This window comes from Ranitomeya variabilis, chromosome 8 (assembly GCF_051348905.1).
Source record: "Ranitomeya variabilis isolate aRanVar5 chromosome 8, aRanVar5.hap1, whole genome shotgun sequence".
Classification (NCBI taxonomy): Eukaryota; Metazoa; Chordata; class Amphibia; order Anura; family Dendrobatidae; genus Ranitomeya; species Ranitomeya variabilis.
Genome location: NC_135239.1, coordinates 35643711 through 35671097, shown reverse-complemented (window position 1 = coordinate 35671097; position 27387 = coordinate 35643711). Strand labels below are relative to the sequence as shown.

General features: G+C 40.9%; 2 protein-coding genes across 2 annotated transcripts in view; one reads left to right on the top strand and one right to left on the bottom strand.

Annotated features, from left to right (window-relative positions):
* Positions 1 to 337: 337 nt before the first annotated feature.
* ACOT11 (acyl-CoA thioesterase 11) lies at positions 338 to 19200 on the top strand. Its single transcript, XM_077276659.1, has 17 exons — positions 338 to 459; positions 793 to 906; positions 2714 to 2877; positions 3835 to 3904; positions 5637 to 5697; positions 6211 to 6312; positions 6455 to 6590; positions 7711 to 7870; positions 8109 to 8228; positions 12861 to 13008; positions 13219 to 13274; positions 14233 to 14299; positions 14372 to 14455; positions 16042 to 16175; positions 16254 to 16385; positions 16462 to 16585; positions 18422 to 19200. Exons 3-17 carry the CDS (start codon positions 2736 to 2738, stop codon positions 18563 to 18565), a joined length of 1680 nt encoding a protein of 559 aa, XP_077132774.1. The 5' UTR covers positions 338 to 459; positions 793 to 906; positions 2714 to 2735; the 3' UTR covers positions 18566 to 19200.
* The window catches only part of FAM151A (family with sequence similarity 151 member A), a 25765-nt gene continuing 17578 nt past the window's right edge, over positions 19201 to 27387 (bottom strand). The window contains exons 6-8 of the mRNA XM_077276658.1: positions 23713 to 23852; positions 22292 to 22429; positions 19201 to 20777 (exon numbers count right to left, since the gene is read on the bottom strand). Coding sequence (XP_077132773.1) covers positions 20110 to 20777; positions 22292 to 22429; positions 23713 to 23852 — 946 coding nt within the window. The 3' untranslated portion in view covers positions 19201 to 20109. The remainder of the gene's footprint in view (positions 20778 to 22291; positions 22430 to 23712; positions 23853 to 27387) is intronic.

Genomic DNA, 27387 nt, shown 5'->3' with positions numbered 1-27387 from the left:
TGTCTGCAAACCGAAAGCTCCTCTTATAACACACAATCCTCTAATATATATTTTTTATATAGTAAATGGCATTATTTTTTCTCTGCGGCAGTACCTAGCAATATAATTGACTCACTCTAGCACTTAGAAGGAGTTATGTTTGTGTTTTTGTTGTTATATTGTAACCCTGAAATAATACAATATTTTGATTTTTGCATAAAACAAACATTGCCTTGTACTGGTCTATGTACTGGGAACTTGGACCATTGAATGCAACTTATTTCAGCCAAGTACATGGGAAATGCATACAACTCAATTGTATTTCTGTTGCAGCTGGGTTCTGCCAGTTTAAGGACTGCTCCACGCCTGTTCTGCAGGATTGAGGAAGTCTAGGGGAAGCAGAAATGTGGGGAGGGACACTGATACCATGCCCTGGTGTGGGGACAGGCGGCAGGTGGAGGGACACTGGCTCATGTCATAGTAAAGTCTCTTATTTCTTTATATACTCTGCTTCGCTATCGTTAACCCTCGCACTATCTCTCAGCGATGTACCGTAACTTTGGAACTTGTCCAGTGTGTTATGTAACTTCTCTCTGCTATGTATATCTTCTGTGCCTTCCTCCGGTATACTGCACTCTTACTTTTACTATACGTTGATTTTATATACAGTATTTATATGAGTGGCATAGTAGAGATACACAAGGTTAATCAGAATAGCAACGTTAACCGGATATACTTACAGTATTCAATTATTGCTTTTTTTTTTCATCGCTTTTATGCTATGTTCACACTTTGTTGTTTTTTTTTTTGTAGACCTTCTAAATTACTGACTTTGTCAAGTGGAACCAATTCCTGAATAAACTGGCGGAGTTTTTGAAGAGTATTTCCCCAAGCGTCTTTTGATTTGACTGTGTCTTTTTCAAGCAGGTACGCTCCATAATCCACCTGTAAAAAGCACTAAATAAACTAAATTAATGAATAAGAATGAACATATGCACTGCAATGCAAAAACGACTGCTGTTCATATGTTCATTTTTTTTTTAGCTTCTTTTAAATGCTTCAGGTTTGTAAAAAGGCAGAGCGGGTTAAAAGAAGTGACCAGTCTATTTTTCTGGCCCGGTTATTTTATATACCCAAGTAAAAAAAAAAGACCCACATAGATGCCGAACAAGACTTTATAGGAAAAACACCGCCGACATTTTCCTGAGCCGTCTTCTGCTTGGAGACTGTGGTGGGTATGCTGGCGTGGAAAAGATGTCACATCACATACTTTTTATCTTGGATTTCGTCACGATCCACTTCCAAAAAGTGACATGTAATTTTTGCCTGTCCAGAAGACAGTTTTTGAAAACGTCTTCAGCATAAAAAAAACACAAACAAAAAAAAACCTCCCAATATGAACAGCAAAGTGCATTACTCATAGAAAGGAGTAGGAAGATCATTTATTAATCAGTTTTTTTTTGGAAGGATTCTGGAGCATATCCACTCCAATAAACTCCTCATGTGAACATAGCCTTAGGGTATGTGCACACTGCTTATTTTAGACTCAGGCGCAGTCATCTGGTTTTTAAGGCAAAGCTATTTCAGAGAGAGCGCCGAAAACTGCCTCCTAACTGTTGGCGTCTCCAGCTCTTCTTTCGTTTAGTAGGACCAATGCACAGTCATCATTGCGATGCTTCACTTGACATTGCCCCTTCTAATCAGAAGGGAGTGGAGGAGGAGGTTCGCAGGGATCTGATATGGCCGCCATAGACTTCTGATGTGGCCGCTAGGTCAGAGTCCTGCAAATCTTTTTTTTTTTTTGCTTAGCTCAGTTTAGGCCTCATTCAGACTGTGATGTTTACTATCCGTGTGCTGTTTCCTTTGTTTTCCGTGGAGAGCGCTGGCACACATTATTTTCTTTAGGAGTATTCACACATTTGTTTTTAATTTTTTTTTGTATCTCTGCAACAAGTTGGATAAGGGTATATTCACACTTAAAAATTCTCAGCTGCAGATCCTCATGAAATTCACATTAAAATCCATATGGCGTACAGATTTGTCATAGGTTCGGATTTGGATTTGACGGTAAATTCACCCTCTCAGTTGCCCAGTGTAAAAACCTGCTGTGAAAAGAATCTTGACATTCTACAGACTTATTATTGGTATGCAAAAATCTCATCCACTTTGCTGGTACTGTCATACGCAGTAGTCTTTCCAGCCATAAATTTGGAAAATCTGCAGCCTGTCCACCACTTGTGAACATACCCTAAGAGCGAGCATGGTATGTGCACACGTATTCTTGAGGTCTGCGGATTTTTCCGCAGCGGATTTGTGAAAACCGCAGGTAAAAGGCACTGTGTTTTACCTGCGGATTTCCTGCGTAATTACCACGGATTTACAACGGTTTTTGTGCGGATTCCACTGCGGCTTTACACCTGCTGTTTTCTATTATGGAGCAGGTGTAAAACTGCTGCGAATTCCGCACAAAGAATGTGCACTGCGGATTGTGATTCTCATAGGTTTACATTGTAATGTAAACACATTGGAAAACGCTGCGGATCTGCAGCAAGATCCGCAGCGTGTGGACATAGCCTCAAAACACAGGACCTCAATTATTTAGCATCTGGCAGCCGCAGGTGGAGCAAATGTACAACCAGACAGAGACCTTATTTGCATTTCTAATTTGGTTAATAGTTCTACAAAAATCAATGACATTTTTAAAGAGCACAAAGTATTGAATTATTGTTTGCAGGTGACACTTGTAAGATCTGGCCATGGCGAGTAGCAATGGAGATGTCCGAAACCTGACAGAGGTGCGCATGAGTCAGATGGTGCTCCCATGTCACGCCAACCACCGCGGTCAACTCAGCACAGGACAGCTGCTGAAATGGATAGACACAGCCGCCTGCTTGTCAGGTGAGGGAGAGCGTCACGCTAATGTCTTGACCCGCTTCAAAGAAGCCTGCAGTTGGGGAGGTCATACTGAATGTTACTGATTTTCTGTGGGTTTTGGTGTGGATTATGCAGCAAATTACAGTACAATTCATGAGAATAGAGTTTTCATAGAAACCCACGATTAGGGCTCAAGAACTTTGGTTAGAAAACACTGCTGCACATTCCCTATTTGTCAACCTGACCATTGGGGTATAAGAGACATTTCAGTTCTGCCCCCGGTCTGACTTGGGAAGACCTCCATACCAGGCATCGGTTTTTGGATGGGGTTCTCGTAAAACCAGAGCCCTTTTTGACCAAGGTTCGCTCCAAACTTGCCTGGATTCTATCAGAAAAATTGGGTCAATACTGGTGACTTTGCCAGGACTCTTGGCAAGAATGCTGTTATGGTTTGAGAAGGGTAATAAATCCTGTATTGTCTCATATGACTGATTTCACAACATGTTTGAATCCATGTACAAGACTCTGTCAAGGGCTTTTGTCTGGAGCCCTGGAAAATGTCACTTGGACGGAACCCCTGACAAAGCCATTCTCTATAATACGGCAGAACGAGTTGCTTTGTGCTCCGCCTGGCCTTCATTCTGGGAACGTCCTTCATTAGGAGGTCTACTACTCTTTCAAGTCCATCTAAAAGGATTTGCCTTGTCAGAATGGAGTCCAGGTCAAACAAACAGTGACTCACATTATAGAGAATGGTTCTATTTAGGGGTTCTGTCCAAATCCCGTTTTCCAGGGCTTTAGACTGAAGGAGTCTTGAACATGGGTTCAAACGTGATGTGAACCCAGCCTAATATTTTTAATAAATAATGTGGTGTATGTGTATATATGCATGTATCCTGTACAATAGAAGAATATTTGCATTAATGTTGAAATGGGTTGGCATGTTAGAACTTGACTGATCATCTCTTTAATCCCTTACAGCCGAGAGACATGCCGGCTGCCCGTGCGTCACTGCCTCCATGGACGACATCTATTTTGAACATACAATTAGGTACTGGCACATGCATGATGTATAAGGATTAATTATGAGTGAATGTGCTGGATAAGGTGTTATCTGAGCATGCTCGGGGGTGATGTGTATATATCCTTATTAATGATGAGCGAATGTGCTGGGATAAGGTGTTATCTGAGGATGCTCGAGTGCTAACCGAGTGTCTTTAGCATGTTCAAAAAATATATTCGAGTCCCCGCGGCTGCATGTCTCACGGCTGTTCGACAGCCACAACACATGTAGGGATTACCTAACAGGCAATCCCTGATGTGTTGCGGCTGTCAAACATCCTTAAGACATGCAGCCGCAGGGACTTGAACATAATATTTGAGCACGCCAAAGACACTCGGTTAGCACTCGAGCATCCTCAGATAACACCTTATCCCAGCGCATTCGCTCATCATTAATAAGGATATATACACATGGGACTCATTTGTTACGGTATCTACAATTGAAGAAAAAGAGTACCAATATGTGATTTTTTTTTTTTTTTTTTTTTACGTGCAGAAGTTAAAATCCACAGCATGATCAAATGCGAACAATTTAGGTAATTTAATACTGCAGATTTTTTTTTCCGCAGCAAGTGGATGAGATTTTCCACTGTATTAAATCACAGCAATTAATCGCTAAGCATGAACATTAATTAAAAATGTGAGCTATTTTAAAAAATGATGCAAAGCGAATATATTTTGTCATTCTGTCATCACTACCACATTGCAATGATGCACTTAGCTTGATGACAATTGCCCTTTTATTATCATTACTAATATAAGCATGCCAAGATGCCTTGAGGAAGAACGCAGATAGTGTTTGAAACGTGTTGTTTCCTGCTCCCCACATCGTGCCATGAATTTCTTGGATTTATATATATATATAATGAAAAAATGGAACAGCATCCAATAATACCTCAACCTCGTGCAAAGCTTTCCCAACCAGCAGTCCAAAGGCCTCCAACAATAATATCAAAAAAAGAAAAGCAGCACAGAAACAAAATAAAAAAAAAAGTGGACTTTATTGCCTGAACGGCTTGGCGACGTTTCGGATACAAAAATCTTGGCTTGAAAAATAATTTTTGTATCCGAAACGTCGCCACGCCGTTCAGGCAATAAAGTCCACTTTTTTATTTTGTTTCTGTGCTGCTTTTCTTTTTTTGATATAATATATACATTATTACCTTATTACCAGAACCTGGAATTTTGTAAGATGCCCATAAACATTAGGCAATTGCTGGTTGAACCTGCCGATTTTGGAAAAGATCTAATGTGTTTGATGGCTGCAAAATTCTCTACTGATGACAGATGTCAGGGGTAAAAATAAAATTAAGGATTAGACTTGTTGTATTTAAACATTGCCAACCCTTTTGTTTCTGCAGGAATTAAGCCTCTACCAGTTATTTAGCAGCTGCTTATTGTGAAGTGTAGTAGGAGTTTTTGAACTTTGGAAACAAGGAAGTCCCCCATATTATATTTATTATTATTATTATTATTATTCCCAGTAAACCAAAGTAGAAAAGAGTTTTGATATATCTGAGTAAATGGGCCTTGAGGCCTCTTATGAGTATCAGATCAATGAGCCCCCAAGAAAGATGAATGTTCGAAAGGACCCTCATTGTGTGTAAGCGAAGTATTTTACCTCTATGGTCTGAACTGTTTTGGAACATACAATTAAAGTTGTCATATGAGGATGTGTTTTTTTAGGTTTGTATTTATTATTCCTTTTCTTTTATTTCCAGTGTAGGACAAGTTGTTAATTTGAAGACAAAAGTGAACCGAGCCTTTAATTCCAGCATGGAGGTTTGTATATGATGACAATTTACTATAAGGTGTAAAATTATCAAACACATTGATCTAAGAGCAAGTTCTCCAGACATCCATGACGGCAGATTATCTTCCTTCAGTATATGGGATCAGTATGTTGAAACCCAACATGCCTGATCCCTTTATCCCTCAATATCTGATGTTGTAGGAGGTTCTGGACACCGTCAAGTGCCTTAGCTGGTTAGTAAGTATCCCTAAAATCAGTGTTTTTGGGTGTTATTTGTCTGATGTGTATGACCCTCCTGAAAGGGGTATAAATTTATTCATATTTAAATGTTTCATTTATTAATTTAAATTTCTCAGCCATTGTCCTTCTCCATCACAACTAGTGTTTAGACAGAGGAGGGCTTAGAGATTGAAATGATCAGTCGGCCCCCTGACACACCGCTCAGATCACGTGCCGACACAGGAAACGCCGTCTTGCTTAGGACATAAATCAGAAGAGCATGTAGCTGATGATCATGTCGTTGTATGTCATTTACCCTTTAGGTTGGTATTCATGTCGCCTCAGAAGACTTGTGTAATGGAAACGAATGGAATGTGTGTCAGGCATTTGCAACTTTTGTTGCACAACCGCAAGGCAACAAAAAGGTAAGATCATAAAGAGTTATATCAATTCTATGATCATTAGTGTAATAAAAATAATTATAATAAATGCCAAGGTTAATAACTCTCAATCATGACTTCTGTGGTATGGCACTCCAGCCTAGATCATGTTCTTTGATGTCTGTAGGTGAAGCTAAAACTGGTGACGCCGGTCAGTGAAGAAGAGAACCTGGAGCACAGTATTGCTGCTGAAAGACGTCGTATGAGATTAGTCCATACTGACAATATAAAGGACCTGCTGACCCGGAGTGCGCAGACCGATGGTATGTGCTAGATCAACACCAGTTTTGGGCGTTCTTTGGACTTTCTGGCCAATGCCACTTGATCATGCGCAGGGCAGGATAAGCTATTGATGTCCAAAGTGGACAAATCGTCCTAACTCTCTGGACATCTAATATATATGAAATGTTCGGTTAAGGTACCGTCACATTTAGCGACGCTGCAGCGATCTAGACAACGATCCCGATCGCTGCAGCGTCGCTGGAGAGCTGTCACACAGACAGCTCTCCAGCGAGCAACGATGCCGAAGTCCCCTGGTAACCAGGGTAAACATCGGGTTACTAAGCGCAGGGCCGCACTTAGTAACCCGACGTTTACCCTGGTTACCAGCGTAAACGTAAAAAAAACCAAACACTACATACTTTCATTCCGGTGTCTGTCCCCCGGCGCTATGCTTTCCTGCACTGTCAGCGCTGGCCAGCCGTAAAGCAGGGCACAGCGGTGACGTCACCGCTGTGCTTTCCGGCTGGCGCTTACACAGTGCAGAAAAGCACAGCGCCGGGGGACAGATACCAGAATGTAAGTATGTAGTGTTTGTTTGGTTTTTTTACGTTTACGCTGGTAACCAGGGTAAACATCGGGTTACTAAGCGCGGCCCTGCGCTTAGTAACCCGATGTTTACCCTGGTTACCAGTGAAGACATCGCTGAATCCGCGTCACACACGCCGACTCAGCGGGTGATCCAGCGACTAAATAAGGTGCTGGCCTTCTAGCTCCGACCAACGATGGCACAGCAGGATCCTGATCGCTGCTGCCTGTCAAACTCAACGATATCGCTAGCCAAGACGCTGCAACGTCACGGATCGCTAGCGATATCGTTCAGTGTGAAGGTACCTTTAATGTTCCTTAGCCAATGTCAGAGGGAAAAAGGATTGGGCAAGTTGACATTGAACTTTTCAACATTCCCAGTTGTCTTTCTATTATGGGAGATGCCACCTTGACTGTCCAGCAGCGGCTTACTCCCTTCTCCCCAATCAGAGCTCATGTGCTTGGCGTAGTTGAGCGCCTATATGTGAGCGAGGGTGAGGATTGGGAGAAATTGGTTAAAAACTTCATTGTTCTAGAAAGCAGAATGTAATATATTTTCTAATATATGAACCATAGAAAGGAGCAGAGAAAAAGGGACGAATGGAGAAGTTCCTGCCGAGAAGACTCGTGTGGAAAGTGTTGAACTGGTACTGCCTCCCCATGCAAACCATCAGGGCAATACTTTTGGTGGGCAGATAATGGCATGGATGGAGAATATTGCCACAATAGCTGCCAGGTATGAACCAGGGATTTATAATCTGTCTTTCTTGACAATACGTTGTGATGACTATTTTGGCATTGATGGCTAGCTTTTCAGTATTGTCCACATAGATTGTACATGACTGCCAATATTTGTGATACAATCTTGCATTATTTTCTTTAATTTTGGCATATATTGTCCTTCTAGTACCATTGAGTACTAGTTTGATCATTTTACCTTTCTCAGTAACAAACTGATTTTCTCATTTACACAGCCGACTTTGTCATGCTCACCCAACATTAAAGATAATTGAAATGTTCCATTTTCGAGGACCTTCACAAGTCGGGGACCGATTGATCCTGAAGGCCATTGTCAACAATGCCTTTAAAGACAGGTCAGTAACAAATAAGATATACCTGGAAGGACTTGGTCATAGTAAAATAATTTTAATTTTGCATCCAGTAATGGAAAATTTTAGGAAATGGTCTGCAGCTATCAATAGTAATATTTGTTAATTTCAGTGGCTACTGGTAATAGATGAATACTAGAGTGGAGCAAAAAAGATTTTCAGGACCCTGGTTTGGCAGCCATGTCAATACTCCATGATAGCCAGACCAGAGCCCTGTGAACCTTCTCAGATGATACTTGAATTCCGGCATTAAGGACGACTTTCACATTCACAAGGTTCTGAATTGCATCGCACCTTAGTTTTATGGTGTCATGCCATAATGTCATGGAAGTCTTGTAAATTCGAGAGGCACCCATGATGCTGGCATTTGAATGCTGCTTGAGGAAGTTTGCAGGACTTTGATCTGACCACCTTGGAGTACCAATGTGAACGCTGTACCAGGGTCCTGCAAATATTTTTGCTCGACTCTTACGGGTACATTATTCTCAAGTGGGGTTAAGACCTGGGAGTATACCGGGTGGTCAACGTGGGCCACCTAATGTGTGCTATGAATCTGAAGTAAGACGTGCCCTCAGAAGGCACCCATAAATAACGTGAGGATAGGACGCTTGATAGACAGGACACACTATTAGCACACACTTATTTAATCTGACAGTTTGACTAGGCTTCTATTTTTTTTTTTCTGCTGCTAACAATTGAGCTGGGTGTTCGGTGTTCTTTTTCAAAGTCCTTTATGGTGTAGGTGAAATGCATATAGTCATCAGGTTACGCATCCGTTTTCCACCCAGCTACTATGAGGGGGCAGCCACATCTAGACTTTTGAACTCTGGGGGTGCGTGGGTGGCAGTCTAGATGCTAGAGCACAAATATGTTATTCTAAGTCAAGAGGTCGCTACTTGTCTCTGACACTTGTGGCGTCTTGCAGTTTTGAGGATTAGGCAATTACTTGGTGGCCCTTTGTTCTTTTGGTATGACACTTTCTTGGTTTTTCTGAGTAAGCAAAATTACAATCCTGGGATCTCAAATATAAGACATAATATTAAAATATTTAGTTTACAGTTGTCGAAACTATCAAGTGTTCCATATTGTTGGTTTTTATGGTTCCTGTGTACAACACACTTGTAAGAGAATATTGCAATGATTGACATGTATATAATATCTATACAATTAAACTTGTTCTTATCCAAAACCAGAACAACCAGTTTTGTTCATCAGAAGCACAATACTAAGGAACCTGATCTGCTGTTGTTTAGCTAAAGAAATACATATACTGTACCTTCCCAGGTGTAAGTCACCGCTTAGGTTGTGCCTTTTCATTAAAGGGAACCTGTCAGCAGCATTTAGCACAGTAACCTACAGACAGTGTCAGGTCGACGTCATTATTGTCACACACAGTGTAGGAAAGACTAAGGGCAACAAGAAGGGATGAGGGGAAGGGAGGCCAACACGAGGGAGGGGGGAGTAGAGACCCCTAAAGTCACCCTGTCTGTCCTAAACAACCCTATATAGGTTCTGCACTTATCACTGAGCAGGAACCTAATCCCTTCCTTACCCTAATGATAAGCCCTGCATAGGGAAGGACAGGATGTATACTAGTCAATCCCCACTACCACTAGAGATAGCTGGGGTAGACAAACAAGGGGAACACTTATCTTGAGGTGAAACACAGACTTCCTTCATCAGCACCAAAGAGGATGATAGCAGGTCAGTGACAGATCAGTAACCTGTCAGCAGTCTTCATTATGAATACCTAATCAGAGCACCACATGCAGACCCCCCACATTAACTCAAAACTGAAAATAAAGATCAAACAACAACCACAAGACGGATTTCATCAACCAAGGTACCATTTTAATCAGTATAACGGCGCCATCCTGACACTGTCTGTAGGTTACTGTGCACAATCCTGCTGACAGGTTCCCTTTAAGTCCTCAAACTGGCTGATGCGAGTTGTTTTTTTTTTTGTTTTTTTTGTCCATTCCATATTGTCCTGCAATCGAATAGATTGTTTTGTCCTTGACCTAATTAGAGAAAACTCTGTGGGTGAACTTTATCCTACAGTAGATTCACCTCATACATCTGTGCAAAGACCAAGGTCATTTGAGATAAATCTTTGAAGACGAGAACATTTATGCTTTTATTGCTTTGCTTTTGATATCTCCATTACAGATGAAAAACTCGAACAAAGTACAGGTCCTTCTCAAAAAATTAGCATATAGTGTTAAATTTCATTATTTACCATAATATAATGATTACAATTAAACTTTCATATACTATAGATTCATTATCCACCAACTGAAATTTGTCAGGTCTTTTATTGTTTTAATACTGATGATTTTGGCATACAACTCCTGATAACCCAAAAAACCTGTCTCAATAAATTAGCATATTTCACCCGACCAATCAAATAAAAGTGTTTTTTAATACCAAACAAAAAAACCATCAAATAATAATGTTCAGTTATGCACTCAATACTTGGTCGGGAATCCTTTGGCAGAAATGACTGCTTCAATGCGGCGTGGCATGGAGGCAATCAGCCTGTGACACTGCTGAGATGTTATGGAGGCCCAGGATGCTTCAATAGCGGCCTTAAGCTCATCCAGAGTGTTGGGTCTTGCGTCTCTCAACTTTCTCTTCACAATATCCCACAGATTCTCTATGGGGTTCAGGTCAGGAGAGTTGGCAGGCCAATTGAGCACAGTAATACCATGGTCAGTAAACCATTTACCAGTGGTTTTGGCACTGTGAGCAGGTGCCAGGTCGTGCTGAAAAATGAAATCTTCATCTCCATAAAGCATTTCAGCCGATGGAAGCATGAAGTGCTCCAAAATCTCCTGATAGCTAGCTGCATTGACCCTGCCCTTGATGAAACACAGTGGACCAACACCAGCAGCTGACATGGCACCCCACACCATCACTGACTGTGGGTACTTGACACTGGACTTCAGGCATTTTGGCATTTCCTTCTCCCCAGTCTTCCTCCAGACTCTGGCACCTTGATTTCCGAATGACATGCAAAATTTGCTTTCATCAGAAAAAAGTACTTGGGACCACTTAGCAACAGTCCAGTGCTGCTTCTCTGTAGCCCAGGTCAGGCGCTTCTGCCGCTGTTTATGGTTCAAAAGTGGCTTTACCTGGGGAATGCGGCACCTGTAGCCCATTTCCTGCACACGCCTGTGCACGGTGGCTCTGGATGTTTCCACACCAGACTCAGTCCACTGCTTCCTCAGGTTCCGGTCACCTCTTCTCGTTGTACAGCGTTTTCTGCCACATTGTTTCCTTCCAACAGACTTACCATTGAGGTGCCTTGATACAGCACTCTGGGAACAGCCTATTTGTTGAGAAATTTCTTTCTGGGTCTTACCCTCTTGCTTGAGGGTGTCAATGATGGCCTTCTTGACATCTGTCAGGTCGCTAGTCTTACCCATGATGGGGGTTTTGAGTAATGAACCAGGCAGGGAGTTTTTAAAAGCCTCAGGTATCTTTTGCATGTGTTTAGAGTTAATTAGTTGATTCAGAAGATTAGGGTAATAGGTCATTTAGAGAACCTTTTCTTGATATGCTAATTTATTGAGACAGGTTTTTTGGGTTATCAGGAGTTGTATGCCAAAATCATCAGTATTAAAACAATAAAAGACCTGACAAATTTCAGTTGGTGGATAATGAATCTATAATATATGAAAGTTTAATTGTAATCATTACATTATGGTAAATAATGAAATTTAACACTATATGCTAATTTTTTGAGAAGGACCTGTATATTCTTCCTGGGCTGTGCAGAGTGTTTTCCAGAGATACAACTGACAAATAGTTTACCTGCTGTCACATTAAGGCCTCATTCAGACGTCCCTGACTGTTGTATGTGTTTTTATCCGTGCCCTTCACAGATGGAGCATATATCCATTATACTGTGGGGCTGTTCACATACTCATTCTTTTTTGCAGACCGAAAAAAAAAAGAAACTTGAGATATGTCTCAGATTAAAATCGTCAATTCAAGTCTACATCTACATCGGTGGTAAACTCGGAAAACACTCAGAAAAAAAAAGTAATATAAAGTTACACCAGGAATGGACAAATTATTGTAAAACCAGCCTGATTTTTCTAGCAGCCTGGTCATACAAATGTCAACAGAAGGCAACCCTAAAATTTCTTTTCTATAGAAGTTCGAATTACCCAACAAGTTAGATGCACATTGTTTGTCGGGCAATCCCCTCATGTTTGTGGCATGTCACCCGCGATAATCGGGGCATACCCGAGCACCCTAGGCGAACTCGAGTAACCGGCGCTTGCGCTCATCACTACTTTTAACCACTTGGCGCTTTTGGAAACATGAAGTAGTTGAAAGTTGCTCAAAAGGCCGAACATGTGAACAACAAGTCATTTTTACATAGAAATGCATATGCTCATAGGCGCTTTTTTTTTTTTGTATTTGTTTTGGGGGCGACCTGCTGGGAAAAAAAGACCACGTCTACAAAAAAACTAAATAAAGAGTATCTGTTAAATTCTAGATTGGAGATTTTGCTTTGGCAAAAGGACTACAATTTCCAGCAAGCTCTGTGATTTTCTGAACTCAAATAACTACTATTGGGAAATGTATATGGTCGTTGTTTTGCAGTATGGAGGTTGGCGTCTGCGTTGAAGCCTTTTGCCACGACGTGTGTGTACCCAGAAGGCATATAAACAGCGCTTTCATGACTTTCATGGTTCTTGATGAAAGCAATCACCCATGTATTCTTCCTCGCATCAAACCGGAGTCATCGGGGGTAAGTGATTGTCCCAAAGGTTCCCGGATAGTTTAAGACCTCGGCCTTATGTTACATCTACCATTTGTTCTGTATTTGGCCAAAAACCTTCTATGCTTATTAGTTATCCATTTTAAGGTGCCTACCTGCTTTTCCATTTTATTTAGAATTTTATTTTTGCCTATATAGGACTTTTTTTCTCTCATTTTATTTTTTTTTTGTTTTAAATAGGATGGAGAAAGACGATATCGTGAAGCAATTGCTCGTCGAAAGATTAGACTGGACCGGTAAAGCAAAATCAACACTCGTTGCTGTGTATTTTGTTCTAAAGGATAAATTTATCAAAACTGGTTATATAAAACACATAGAAGTTGCCCATAGCAACCAATCAGATTCCAGCTCTTATGCTTTTCCAGAGGCACTTTCGAAAAGGAAAGAGTGAATGTGATTTCTTGCTATGGGCAACACCTTCACCTCTCTATTTCCCCAGGTTGTTTTTATGTTTTTACATGTCGCAGATTAATCAAAACTGTCTAAAATGAAGGCTTTCTTAGTTGCCCATAGCAACCAATCACAGTGGAGCTTTCATTTTACCAGAGCGGTTTAAGAAACAAAAGCTGAGCTCTGATTGGTTGCTATGGGCCGCAATGACACTTTTCTTCTTTTGATAAATATTTTCCTATTTTATATTAAAGTGAATCCTCTTAATATTGTGTGTGGGGGGGGGGGGGAATTTGTCCATGATAGCGACACATTTCAATCCTTAGTTACCTAGAATCTCATCAGAGGGATTCGTTACCCTTCAGGGATAAGCCTGAGAATATTTATGGTTCTGTCCCATTGTGGAACCTGTACAGATAGTGGCATCCACCATAACACTGGTCACTGTCCATGGTATATAAGAAGACAGCTAATGTGAATTAGGCCTATGCCAGGGCTCCAAAATAGTCTGCCCACCCTTACATCTTGAGATGTGATCTTGTTCATTTTTTGGGGATCTAAAAAATTATTAAAAATCACCTATTGCATAAAAAGCCATCCCAACTGATCTGTATCTTTCCCCGTTTGTATCCCAATTCTCCGCCCAGGTGTTATATTGGGTCCTTATATTTCTTATGTATGGCCAGCCAAGCCCTTGTAGTGGTTAGGTTTATTTGGGGGAGGTGGATTGTAATTATAAAATAATTTTGCTATAATTAGATAAGTTCTGCTTTCTCATAATTACAGTTTTCTTTGTGTTAATAGCAAATATGTCATCTCCTGCAAACAGTCAGAGGTACCTCTGTCTGTCCCATGGGACCCATGCAATCAGGTAAATGGCTAAACATGAGCAGTCTTCAGTCTCAGTGCCAGAATGTGCTGAGCTGTATATTATGTTTCATAGGTTTATCTCAGCTACAACAACGTTTCTGCCTTGAAAATGTTGGTGTCTAAAACGGACTGGGTGTTGGCCTCAGAAATTAATAAGGTACACGGTATCAGTGCCTTGTTCATTTGTAGTATTTTATTTGATGTAATATATCATAAAGGGAACATGTCATGTTCAGAAATTCAATTTACCTGCAGATATAGCGTTAACCTGGAGGTAAATAGTGTTACGATCAAACCTGCCTTAGTAGAGTAGCGGCTACAGGGAGAAAATGAAGTTGTCTTCCCTTCTGCTGCTCGCTTTCAATCTTAGGGGCAGTACAGAATGCTACAACAGTCACCGCTCACTATACAGTGAATGCAGTGTAATGATTCCCTGACAGTTTGATGGACATTCTGCTAAATTTTGCCATGGGGTTACATTAAAAATGTTGATCCATTTAGTTTTTACAGGTTGTTAGTCTACTGGCAAATATTTGCCTAAAGAATGCATTCACTGAGGACCTGACAGTGAGCTTGTTCTGTTGGGGAAGTTGTACTTCTTCTTTTATCCGTCTTTTTCGATTTGCAACGCATGGTCATAAATTGGCTAATAGGATCTCAAAATAAAGACAGATAAGAGTTACGGTATTGTTGTGAATTCTGTTCTTGGGTTCCCTCCGGTGGTTGTTGGTAGTAATGCAGTTGTCCCTGGGTTGCAATCCTGGGCAGGTGTCCCTGCTGATTGCAGCTCTGACTGGGGTATTTAGGTGTGCAGGATTCATTAGCCCTTGCCAGTTGTCCATTGTTCTTGGAGGTTTTGCATCTCTGTCTGGTTCCTCCTGCCCTGCTGCCAAATCAGCAAAGCTAAGTGTCTGGTTTTGTTTCTGCAGCACACATGCTGTGTGCTTTACAATTCAGTGCAATTCAATGTTTTTTCTTAGACTGTGTTTGGATATTTCAGTCTAGTTGGATTCTCAGGAGATGCAGATATACATTCCATGTCTTTAGTTAGATGGTGGAATTTTTGTATTATCTGCTGTGGATATTTTTAGGGTTTTAATACTGACCGCTTAGTATTCTGTCCTATCCTTTCCTATTTAGCTAGCGTGGCCTCTTTTGCTAAATCCTGATTTCTGCCTGCCTGTGTCTTTCCTCTAATACTCACAGTCAATATTTGTGGGGGGCTGCCTATCCTTTGGGGTTCTGCTCTGAGGCAAGATAGAATTCCCATTTCCATCTATAGGGGTATTTTGTCCTCCGGCTGTGTCGAGGTGTCTAGGATGTGTTGGGTACACCCCACGGCTACTTCTAGTTGCGGTGACAGTTTAGGGTTTGCGGTCAGTACAGGTTCCACCTACTCCTGAGAAAGTCTCATGCGGCTCCAAGGTCACCGGATCATAACACGGTATATCATCAGAACAGCTCACTGACAGGTTCATGGTTCACATTAAAGACAAAATTTTTCATGGAACCCAGTTGCAAAATATTATATGTACGGTATATTATTATTAATATTATTTTTTTTTAAGTAATAAAATGTCTCAACCCCGCCCCGGAAGGTGTCCACGTCCTTTAAATTCCTAATATTCTTCATGATCTTTAATAAACCTTGTGGCTCCACAGAAACATTTGTGCAAGAACTATGCAAACCATAAAAGTAGATTGACATAAAGTACAACCGTCCAGTCTTTCTCCTCCACACAGGTTCAGCTGTACACACTGGAGGATGGCAAATTTTTATCCTTTAAGGTAGAAATAATAGTATCCATTGATGCAAGACAAACCTTCAACCTGCTTTCTGATCTGAGCCGCCGCACAGAATGGGACAGCTACTATAAGTAAGAGTGGGAGCACAAGAATAACAACATTTGCTGTATTCCTCTTCTGCATCTTTATACGCTGTCTGTTGCCTGCAGAGAATGTCAGCTCTTGCAACAAGTGAATGAAGATGATGCTATTTACCATGTAGTCTGCACCGTGAGCAGCACAGATGGCAAATTACAAGATTTTATCATCCTGGCTTCTCGACGACCACCCTGTGATGATGGGTGAGTTCTGACCCTAAACTACCTGTCTATTTTGATCATAAACTATAGTATACTGATTGCATGTTTTCTTTACCAGAGACCCCTACGTTGTAGCGTTTCGCTCCGTTTCCCTTCCCGCACATCCTCCCTGTGATGAGTACACCCGGGGAGAGACTCTCTGTTCTGGATTCTGCATATGGTCACAAGGACCTATGACAAAGGTATTGTTTTTTATCATTTGGCCTACATGATCAAGCAGGGAGCACCAGTTAGGTAGGATTTTGATATGCGCTTAATTATAAGGGTTGTAAAAGTCACAGCTCTACCAGGGTCCGTCCTACCATTGGTGCAACCTACGTAGCCACTCGGCAACCCAATAGGTGAGGGGGACCATGTCTACCTCCAATGCAGGTGGGATAGTGGATTAGGGTGAGTTATTGGGCTACAAAGGGCCCATATATTGTTCTTGCACAGGGGCCCATCTCTGTCTGTGTCTGCTCCTGAGCTGCACCTTCCTATGGCTTCCCTACCACCTCGGGGGACCGTAGTGCTAGAAGAGACAGGTGACCCATGTATAAATTAGGATCCAAGGGGTAAAGTTTCCTCTTGCGAAGAGTGACATGTCAAGCCTGAAATGCCAAGATGAGGAGACTTTTAAGCCTTGCAATGCTCCTCTGGGAAACATGCAAATTGTCTCTTCAGAGAGGAAGAGGACTAGAACTCTAGTGCCACCTATTAGAAGTAGCAATGCTAAAAGTCAATATCGACTCTCTAACGAGCCTTGTCACATGACTTAGGATAAAAGCCAAAACCAAAATCTCAGTTTGCAGACACTGTGTTTCGAGGTACTGCCTCTCATCAGTGCAATGTGTGAGATCTGGTGTGGCTGGGTGAGAGGCGTCTGACCGAGATCCAATAGGTAACGTTTCTCCTTAGGGAGAGTGACATGTCAAGCCTGACATGCCAAAGTGAGGAGACTTTTAAGCCTTGCAATGCTCCTCTGGGAAATATACAAATTGTCTCTTCAGAGAATGCCCGGTCAGACGCCTCTCACACAGCCAGACCAGATCTCACACTTTGCACTGAGGAGTGGCAGTACCCTGAAACACAGTGTCTGCAAACTGAGATTTTGGCTTTTATCCTAAGTCATGTGATGAGGCTCAGAGGGTCGATGTTTATTTTTAGGATTGCTACTTCCAATAAGTGGCAGCAGAGTTCTAGCCCTCTTCCTCTCTGAAGAGACAATTTAGTTATAAATTATGCACTGGCAGTTAACATTATGCCTTTGTTAACTTTAAAGTCTCCTCAAACTCTGTTTCCAACTTTTTAAATGCATAACACGTGCCATATATTTGGCCAAAGAATCAAATTGTATACGGGCAAATAAATAATAAACCATAACAAGAAGCAAATTGTGCTTACATGGGGTTTTTGGAGAAAAAGAGCTCAAACTAGGATGGTCCCATTCCCACTGCTATTGTGTGAGAATCTATTCAGAATTTCCCTTACCAGACTGGGAATTGGACAAGGGGTAATGGACAGGGTAGAGAAGTCTTTGAAACTCTTCCAAATACCGCAGTATATTTATCTATAACTTTGGAAACGAAAAGGACGCAATGATTTAAAAAATGTGGTCTCTAATGTTTTTTGCCCTTGTCAGGAGAAACATGTTCACACACAGTTTTGCTGTCAAATGAAATGCAAAGAGCAGGGAGCCGCTTTCCTTGCCCGATAATGGCTGCTTTGCCTGCTGCAGCTGTAGTGACGCTCACATTCATGGTTCTAGTTGATGACTTGTTGCACATTTTAGTACATGGCTACACAACGGTTTCTACACCAATATTTTTTGGCAAGGTGAAGAAGGACATCTTCACAACACTGCTGTTTATTGGCTTCAATCATAACAACGGTGCAGGACACTTTGATATCACCAAGGGTGGCTGTTGGAGACATGTTGGCCTAATATCATTAAATGGCCTCTGTCTCTTCTATGGGAGTTTTCTATATGCGAAATATTCTGTTGTAAATGAATATTTACTTTCCATTTTCTTTTTCAGATTTCCTATTACAACCAGTTTACTCCAGGAATCGTCTCACAATTAACAACCAATATTTCTGGACTGTCTACAGATTTTGCCAACACTTACCAAGCCTGTGAACAGTTTCTTCTTGCCAATACAAAGGACTCTAACCAGCCATAAAGCTCACATAATGTATCAGTAGACCTATTCTTAAGACCCCCATACACAATACATCAAAGACAAAGGACCCCGGTAATTTTGCTGTAGCCTCTGACTTTTCCTGATGTAAAATGTTGGGAGAAAGAAGAATCTTGAATGTGGTATTTCAACGCCTGACTCTTTTGTTCTACCAGTAGACAAGCCACCAGTAGACAATGGTTTGTCCTCTTATCTTTGAAAACACATGGATGATCAGCTAAACTGAGTGTGCATATGTATGGGGAAGTCAGAGGGAAAAACTGTTGGAGGAGCAGCTATCTAAGTTGTATGGGCACCCTTAGATTGGGTGTATAACATGTCCATCATCCATCAGACACAAGTCATAAATCACCAATGGTGTTGGGTGAGGAGGAACGCAGCCTAAGAACAGGTGGGAACCAAAAGTTGGTCACAGCTGACATGATGTGCCGTCCTCAGTCCCAGTAGTTTTAAGACATTTTGCACATAAAGCACTTTCCATTTTTTGATGCCATTAGTGGGATTTTGACTGTTTTTGAGATGTTGCATGAAATAGAATGAATTATTCAATATGTTAACGTTTGAGCATGCAGCGTGTGGTTTTTCGTATACACGTATATTAAAGAAGTGACCTGGAACATACTGCATATCTCATTACTGAATTACGGTGGCTAAATCAGCTTTGAGAATAAGACTAATGTCTTTTCCCGTATGAAAAGAAGAAAAGCTGCACTTGCCACGTTCTTGCTTAAAAGTCCTTTATTTTGCCTCTGATGATAATGAGCCTTCTGAAAAGTCTCATGTAAAGAACAGGATTTATAAAGTTTATTATTAGGCCTAATGTCCAGTGTGAAAATTGCAATACTTCTGATTCTTTTTTTTTTTTTTTTTTAATGTAATGATTTTCCAAACATTTTTTTAGATAAATAATAGATTTAAACAATAGGTAGTTTTCTGACGTCACAAAATTGCCGAATCCTCCCGAGCAAGAGATGTTCTTCCTGAACAAAAATTGTAAATTCACTAAATAATTTAAAAAAATTTGATTTTTTTTTTTTTGCAAAACATGACATCGCCTTTAAAGAGGATTAAAAAAAATAATTAGGTGATTTATTTTTATGTACCGTACGTCCTCTCATAATTACTTTGATTTTGTAGGAGAATACAATAATCTAAAAACAGAATATTGCTGAGTCAAACATTTTAGGACACAATTGATTTTTATCGTATTTATTTCTAAGTTAAAGCGTTAAGTTGTTTTTTTTTACATACTTTACATTACGTCTGGTCACACCGGATCTACTGCTCAAATTACCTTATCCTTTGACTAACCCAACCAGGTGCTCTGCGAATGCCTGCTCCAGCCGCCTGTCATACCACCGTCGTTATTAGTCCAGAACTTTCACAAAGAGTTGTTGGGGAACTGTATATAAATAATACACACTATGTACCCTTATCTTACACTACTGTATTTTGGAGACTTTTTTATGATGAAAATAACCAAAGAAGTTTTTATAATTCAAGTGAGGTTCCTTAGTGACTTCACTCTAGGTGCTGTAGATACTTGTCATGAGCGTATACCGATACTCGGGTGGTAGTTTGTAATAGACACCATTTTCCGTGTGGGTTCTGATGGCCATCAGTCCATGATATCCATCCAGGAACGCTCCTTGTTCAGTAGTGTGTTCTACAGTAAGAGTATACATTGGGGAGACCTTCAGTAGATTTATTGTACTCAGCCAGGCTTTTCCCAAGGCAACTGCCTGTAGCTGAAATGAGACCTCCTGCATGACTCCATTGCAAAGTTTCAGCATATCCTGCACCATTATCTCTGTGTATCCCTTATCCAACCGTTCTTTGGGCCAACTAGGCACAACTGTAACTGCTGAAAAGATGGCATTGATGCTACCAATGAAGTCTTCTCCTTGGATATATCCTGGTGTGCTAAAACTTTCATAAGCCACATCCATGCCAACCCACACTGGAAGATATAGATGTTTCTGGTCATCTAGTTTCTTCAGGACCTTGAGGGTCTCGTTGAGTGAGATGTGGTCTTTTGGTTTAAGGAAAATTCCCCATGGATTATTGCTGTCGGTAACCAACTTGAGAAGGTCTTCCAGTGGAAATGCTGATAATGACTTAGCAAAGATTACCATTGGGGTAAGAGAAATATTTGTTTGGACTTCTACCTGGAGTGTGAGCATTCCAAGATTACCTATAGTGGAAAGACGGAAGATTCTATAAATATTACAACACTTTCAGAAATTTTAATGTATAAATCTAATGATCTCATTAACCAGTCTTCATATAAACTCCAGTAGGTGGAGAATCTAGTGATACATATTTGGTAGCCCAAAATATAGCTTCCTATCTACTATAGAAAAGCCTTGAAAACCCTGAATTTCATCAAGTCAAGTTTCTCCTGCAAGTTTCTAGCTAGCCTTAAAGGGTTTTTCCTCTGTACTCACTTCCACATTGAGAAGTAAGCAGGATAGATGTCATCACGTTCTGTGTTACCTGCCGGCCATGTTTTCGATTTGCGGATATTGGACACCTGTCTCATTTAATAGTTGCCGTGTAACTGTTTTATTCTATCAGGCCCATTTCGAGATTAGCAGGCATCAGAGAATGTGTTGACACCTGCCCTGCTCACTTCTCAATTTATTTATTTTACTCACTTATATAGCGCCAATAATTCCACAGTGCTTTAGACGTCATCACCACTGTCCACATTGGGGCTCAGAATCTAAATTCCCTATCAGTACTGTATGTCTTTGGAATGTGGGAGGAAACCAGAGAACCCGGAGGAAACCCACGCAAACACGGGGAGAAGATACAAACTTCTTGCAGATGTTGTCCTTGGTGGGATTTAAAACCAGGACCCCAGCACTGCAAGGCTGCAATGTTAACGCCGGAGCCCCCGTGGTGCCCATATGTAAAGTGTATGCAAATAAGCCTGGAACTTCATTGGGGGTGAGCCAGCTAGAACACAGCTAGTGTATTAGCCCACCCTCAATGCACTTACAAGCTAATTTTCATAAACATTCTAACCGAATTTTCTCTGTACTGGCACAAAACTTTGTGGTTATACACGTATATCTGTATTTTTAATTTGATGACCTATATAACCATGCTCTCGGTTTATTTGCATTAAACAATGTTGTTGTCATTGCGTCGACGTGTTTCCCCAACTAAGGGTTCATCAGGAGGTTGATAAGAATGACATCTGGTAGGATCACAAGCCCACGATTTGGGAAACGTGTCAAGGCAATGACAACACCATTAAAGCGATAAGTACCATTACTTTGTTTTTGAGCCCCTTCTGCCTTCCTTAAGCAATATGATTTCTACTTCACTCATTGGTAGGCCGTCCAAGGGTTTCCTAGGGTCAGCCGTGGAGGAGCGCAGCGCCACTGTCACCATTACCCTAAGGTCCAACCTCTGCGGGTAGGCAGGACTGTATCAATAAGGACGATCTGATTAGGGTTAATTAGTGCCCCTTGGTTATCAGCCTGGTATTGTATTTAGGCACATTTTTATCTATTATTGTGCCCATTCATTTGTATATTGGGCTACTTTCCCTATCACTTGTTTGTGTTGTAAAATTGGTTTTAAATGGGATTTTTTTTTCTATGTTATACACTTTTATGGTCTCTAAGCATTAAGCCATTTTTGTCAAACATTGTTCTGGATGTTGTATTTCTCCATAATTGGAGATACTTTTCTTACTTGACAATAGATTCTGTACAGTGGAGACATTTTCCTCAGCATCAAACCATTTCACTGAAATTCCATCATCATCATCGGGGTGAAAGTACATCTGAAGGCTGACCCCGGAATAGAACAGCTTCTTCCGGTTTGAATTCACTTTGGAAATAAACACAAGTAGAAATAGTATCACTGTATTGATTGTCTATTTTCTTCAGGAGCCCACTGCTCCCCAGCCTCACAGCTTCATGCAAACTGTGACTGTAAAATGAAACACATAAGTGTTGCAATTAATAAGGTTTGGGGATTTTTAGACTAGATCAGGAACAGATACTTTATCTGAATCAGGGATCAATTTGAATTTCAGCCTCTCAATGTAAGACTATGCTCACATTTTGTTTTACCCTACGTTCAGTGGCTCCATCAGGGCCCAGGAAAAAGGCCATTTACCTTAATGAGGCAGATGAAGTCACTGTGTGCTCTGTTGGACCATCATCTTTGGACCTATTTTGCAGATGTTTGGACCTATCATGCAGATTTCGTCCTTGGTGAGATTTTAACCCAGGACCCCAGCACTGCAAGGCTGCAGTTCTAACCACTGAGCCACCCTGCTGCCCATGTTCAACCAATAAGACACCCTGGTATAATTCTGGACATATACAGTATGTGCTCCCAGGACGTTTCATCAAATGTTTTATGTTGAGCTGGGCACACGATGTAATAGCGGAATAGCAGAATAAAACATTAGTGTATATTTTTAATTTTGCCTCTTCATTGCAGATATCTTAGCAAAAAAAAGTATTTGGCACCTAATGTGCTATTTTTTTTTTAAGTCCAACTATTTGTTATTACATACTTTTCATTGGGGGGGGGGGGGGGGGTGCACTTCTCCCTGTATCACTTGCTATCTGGTGAAAAATTTGATGAAAGGACCTCTTCAACCTCACATGTACACTTGTCTAAATAAAACTTTTACCCTTCTTCCACCATAAAAACTAGCATTTATTTAAAAAAAAAAACACTTTTATTTTCTTTTTAAATGTTTCGCCGCTTATCTGGCTTCATCAGAGGTATAGAGGCTTATAACTCTGTACGCCTGAAGAAGCCAGGTTATTAGTGAAACCTGTAAAGGGGCTTGTGTGTTTGGCTTTAACAATTGTGGGGGCTGTCCCTTACATAACTATTGCAGCAGTAGAACAGTAGAGGAATAGTGCTCTGAATTGACAGCAATATTGACACCTGTTTCATTTTAGTTAGGGTTGAATATATTACATTATTAATATTAAATGAAATGTTTTAATAATGCTAGATGGAAGAGGGGTAATGCTTTTTCTGTTCTTTTAGTCAATTATAAATGTATTTTGTATACTCAGCCACGATTCCTGTGTGGAACTCTGTTGTTATTGTAAGTGGTTCATTTTGTCACCAGGCTGATAACTTACATGCTATTTGTTTAAATTCTGATAGCAAAGGATCATAAATGTCATAGTAGATTTCCTCGGGCTGACTGTTATCTCGGATGAACAAAAGGTCGTCCAGTTTTAACGGGTCTGAACTCCCCTGCCATAAAGTCAGGCTGTACCTGTAGAGATGATAGAACACACAGTTATCATACTGATATTATCACTGATGTATTGTGTAACCCAGCACAGATGCGTAACCCACATACAGTGCAAAGTGTTCACATCACGGCTCGCTCAGAACAAATTTTACACAAAATCATACAAAATAAAAAAATATATACAAAATAAATTGCTAAATAAATTATTTTTGGGAAAAAAATTCTGTTCTTAAAATTAAAATGAAATTATGAGCCACGTTAACGTTATATGATTTCATGATTTGGTCTCTGTTTCAATTAATCAATGATTTTCAAGATCTCTGCTTGCAGTCATTTAACCCCTTGGTGCAAATGAATGCAGGTTTGGAAGCTGAGCCCACTCGACACTCTACAGTCGCTCTGATCGCTGCTGTTTAACTATTTAGATGCCGCTGTCAATCACTGACAGCGGAATTTTAAATGATGTAATCACTGATTTGATGGGTTTCCCCCGACATAGTGGGCTTTATAGTAGACCATCATTTACGCAGTGTGCTGCAACACCTTAGTATTGCAGTATAGAGAGCAAGCAATCAAACGATCACAGTGTCAAGTTGCCTAAAGGAACAAAAGAATAAGAAAAACTAAAAAAAATAAATACAAAAATTCAAATGACCATGCTTTTCTTAGTTCAAAGGTAACGAAATGAAAAAAATATATATACACTGCTCAAAAAAATTAAGGAAACAATTAAACAACACAATGTAATTCCAAGCAAATCACACTTCTTTGAAATCAACCTGTCCAGTTAAGCAACACTGATTGTGAATCAATTTCTCCTGCTGTTGTGCAAATGGAACAGACAACAGGTAGAAATTATAGGCAATTAGCAAGACAACCCCTATAAAGGAGTGGTTCTGCAGGGGGTGACCACAGACCATTTCTCTGATCTCATCCTTTTTGACTGTTGTTTTGGTCACTTTTAAATTTTGTCATTGCTTTCACCCCTAGAGGTACAGTAACGAGGCAGTGTCTACAATCGACAGAAGTTGCTTAGGTAGTGATGCTCATCCAGGATGGCCCATCAATGCGAGCTTCAAGAGGGGTAGCTGTGTCTGTCAACAAAATGTCCAGAGCATGGAGCAGATACCAAGAGACAAGCCAGTACACCAGGAGACATGGAGCGGGTCATAGAAGGGCAACAACCCAGCAGCATGATTGATATCTCTTCCTTTGTGCAAGGATGAACAGGAGGAGCAGTGCCAGAGTCCTGCAGAATGACCTCCAGCAGGCCACTAACATCCATGTGCCTGCTCAAACTGTCAGAAACACTCCATGAGAGTGGTATCAGGGCCTGTCATCCACAAGTGGGTGTTGTGCTTACAGCCCAACACCGTGCAGAGTGGTTGTCATTTGCCAGAGAACACCAAGATTGGCAGATTTGACATTGGTGCCCTGTGCTCTTCACAAATGAGAGCCGGTTCAAACTGAGCACATGTGACAGATGTGACAGAGTCTGGAGACGCTGTGGAGAGCGATCTGCTGCCTGCAACATCCTCCGGTTTGGCAGTGGTTCAGTAATCGTGTGGGGAGGCATTTCTTTGGAGTGCCGCACAGCCCTCCATGTGCTCGCCAGAGGTAGCCTGACTGCCATTGGGTACTAGGATGAGACCTCAGACCCATTATGAGACCATATGCTGGTGCGGTTGGCCCAGGGTTCCTTCAGATGCATGACAATGCTAGGCCTCATGTGGCTAAAGTGTGTCAGCAGTTCCTGCATGATGAAGGCATTGAAGGTATAGACTGGCCCGTCCGTTCCCCAGATACGAATCCAATCGAGCACATCTGGGACATGATGTCTCGTTCCATCCACCAACACCAGGTTGCACCACAGACTGTCCAGGAGTTGACTAATGCTTTAATGCAGGTTTGGGAGGATATCCTTCAAGAGATCATCCGCTGCCTCATCTGGACCATGCCTAGGCGTTGTAGGGAGGTCATACAGGCACGTGGAGGCCACACACACCATTGAGCATTATTTTCTCGTCTTGAGACATTTCCACTGAATTTGGATCAGCCTGTAATTTGATGTTCTACTTTGAATTTGAGTATCATTCCAAATCCAGACCTCCATGTGATATTAATTTTTATTTACATTGATCATTTTTATGTTTTATTGTTCTCAACGCACTCCACTATGGAATGAATAAAGATTTGCAACTGCAATATTTCATTCATTGATATTTAGGATGTGGGATTTTTGTGTTCCCTTTATTTTTTTGAGCAGTGTATATCTGGTATTGTCATGTCTGTAAAAGTACAGCCTATCAATCTTGAAAAGTAATGAATTAACCCATGTGGTAAATACCGAAAACTGAAAAATAATGGAGACAATAGAATTGAAGTTTTTCTGGTGCCGCATCTGTCTAAAAAAAATGCAATTAAATGCCATCAAGTGTTATATACCCCAGAATGGTATAAATGAAAACGCCATTTCACCATGCAAAAAAAATAAGCCATCAATGGAAAAAAAAAAATTCACGTTTCAGGGAAAGGATGACAAACAAATTTTGTTTGGAAATTTTTAACCCCTAAAATGAATAGACAAGACTATATACAAAGTTTGGTACCATCATATTCAGACTGACCTGTAGAATCATATTGCCAGATAATTTTTTGCCATACAATGAATGCCATAAAAGCAAAACCCCAAACAAATGGTGTAATTACATTTTTTTTTAACTATTTCAACCTACTTGGACCTTATTTTCCAATTTTCAGTGCATTATATGGTAAAATAAATTGTGTTGAGATGCTGAGTCACTACTCACAGACAAGCCGTGAGAAAGGGTAGTCAGAAAGTCAGAGTTCAGCTACCAGGAGGGCTTGTAGTACAGAGGGACAAGACAAAGGCATGATCAGCTAACAGTCCGAGGTCAAATGCCAGGAGGCTACGTAAAGGTAAGGGGATAAGAGAAACGGATAGTCAGGGGCCATGTCCAAGGTCAGATACCTGAGGAAATGGGGATAAGAGAAACGGATAGTCAGGGGCCATGTCCAAGGTCAGATACCTGAGGAAATAAGACACAAAGCGAAGCACACACATCAATGAGTAAATCTCTGTGTCTGATTTCCTGATCATGTTGCCGGACCTTGGATTTGTTTTGACTAATTTTCTGTGTTATCCCTTTTGCTATTAACACTCTCCGACCTCAGATACCTGACCACGGACTTAGTCTTTGACTATCCGTTTCTGTTATCCTCTTACCTTAACGTACCCTCCTAGCATTTGACCCTGGACTGTTACTTGACCACGCCTTTGTCTTGACCTTCTGTACTACAAGCCCTCCTAGCATCTGACCTCGGACTTCCTGACTACCCTGCCTCACGGTTTGTCCTTGAGTAGTGATTCAGTTTCAGAGGTGTAATTCAAATACATCTCTCAAAAAAGCATGCCCTGATACGGCTATGTCGACGGAAAAATAGCAAAAGTGCAAAAAATTGGCAGGGAGTTAGAAAGAATCTTAACTGTTCACTATGTTGGAAAAAAATACAGGCTCGGTGATGTAGTGGACAT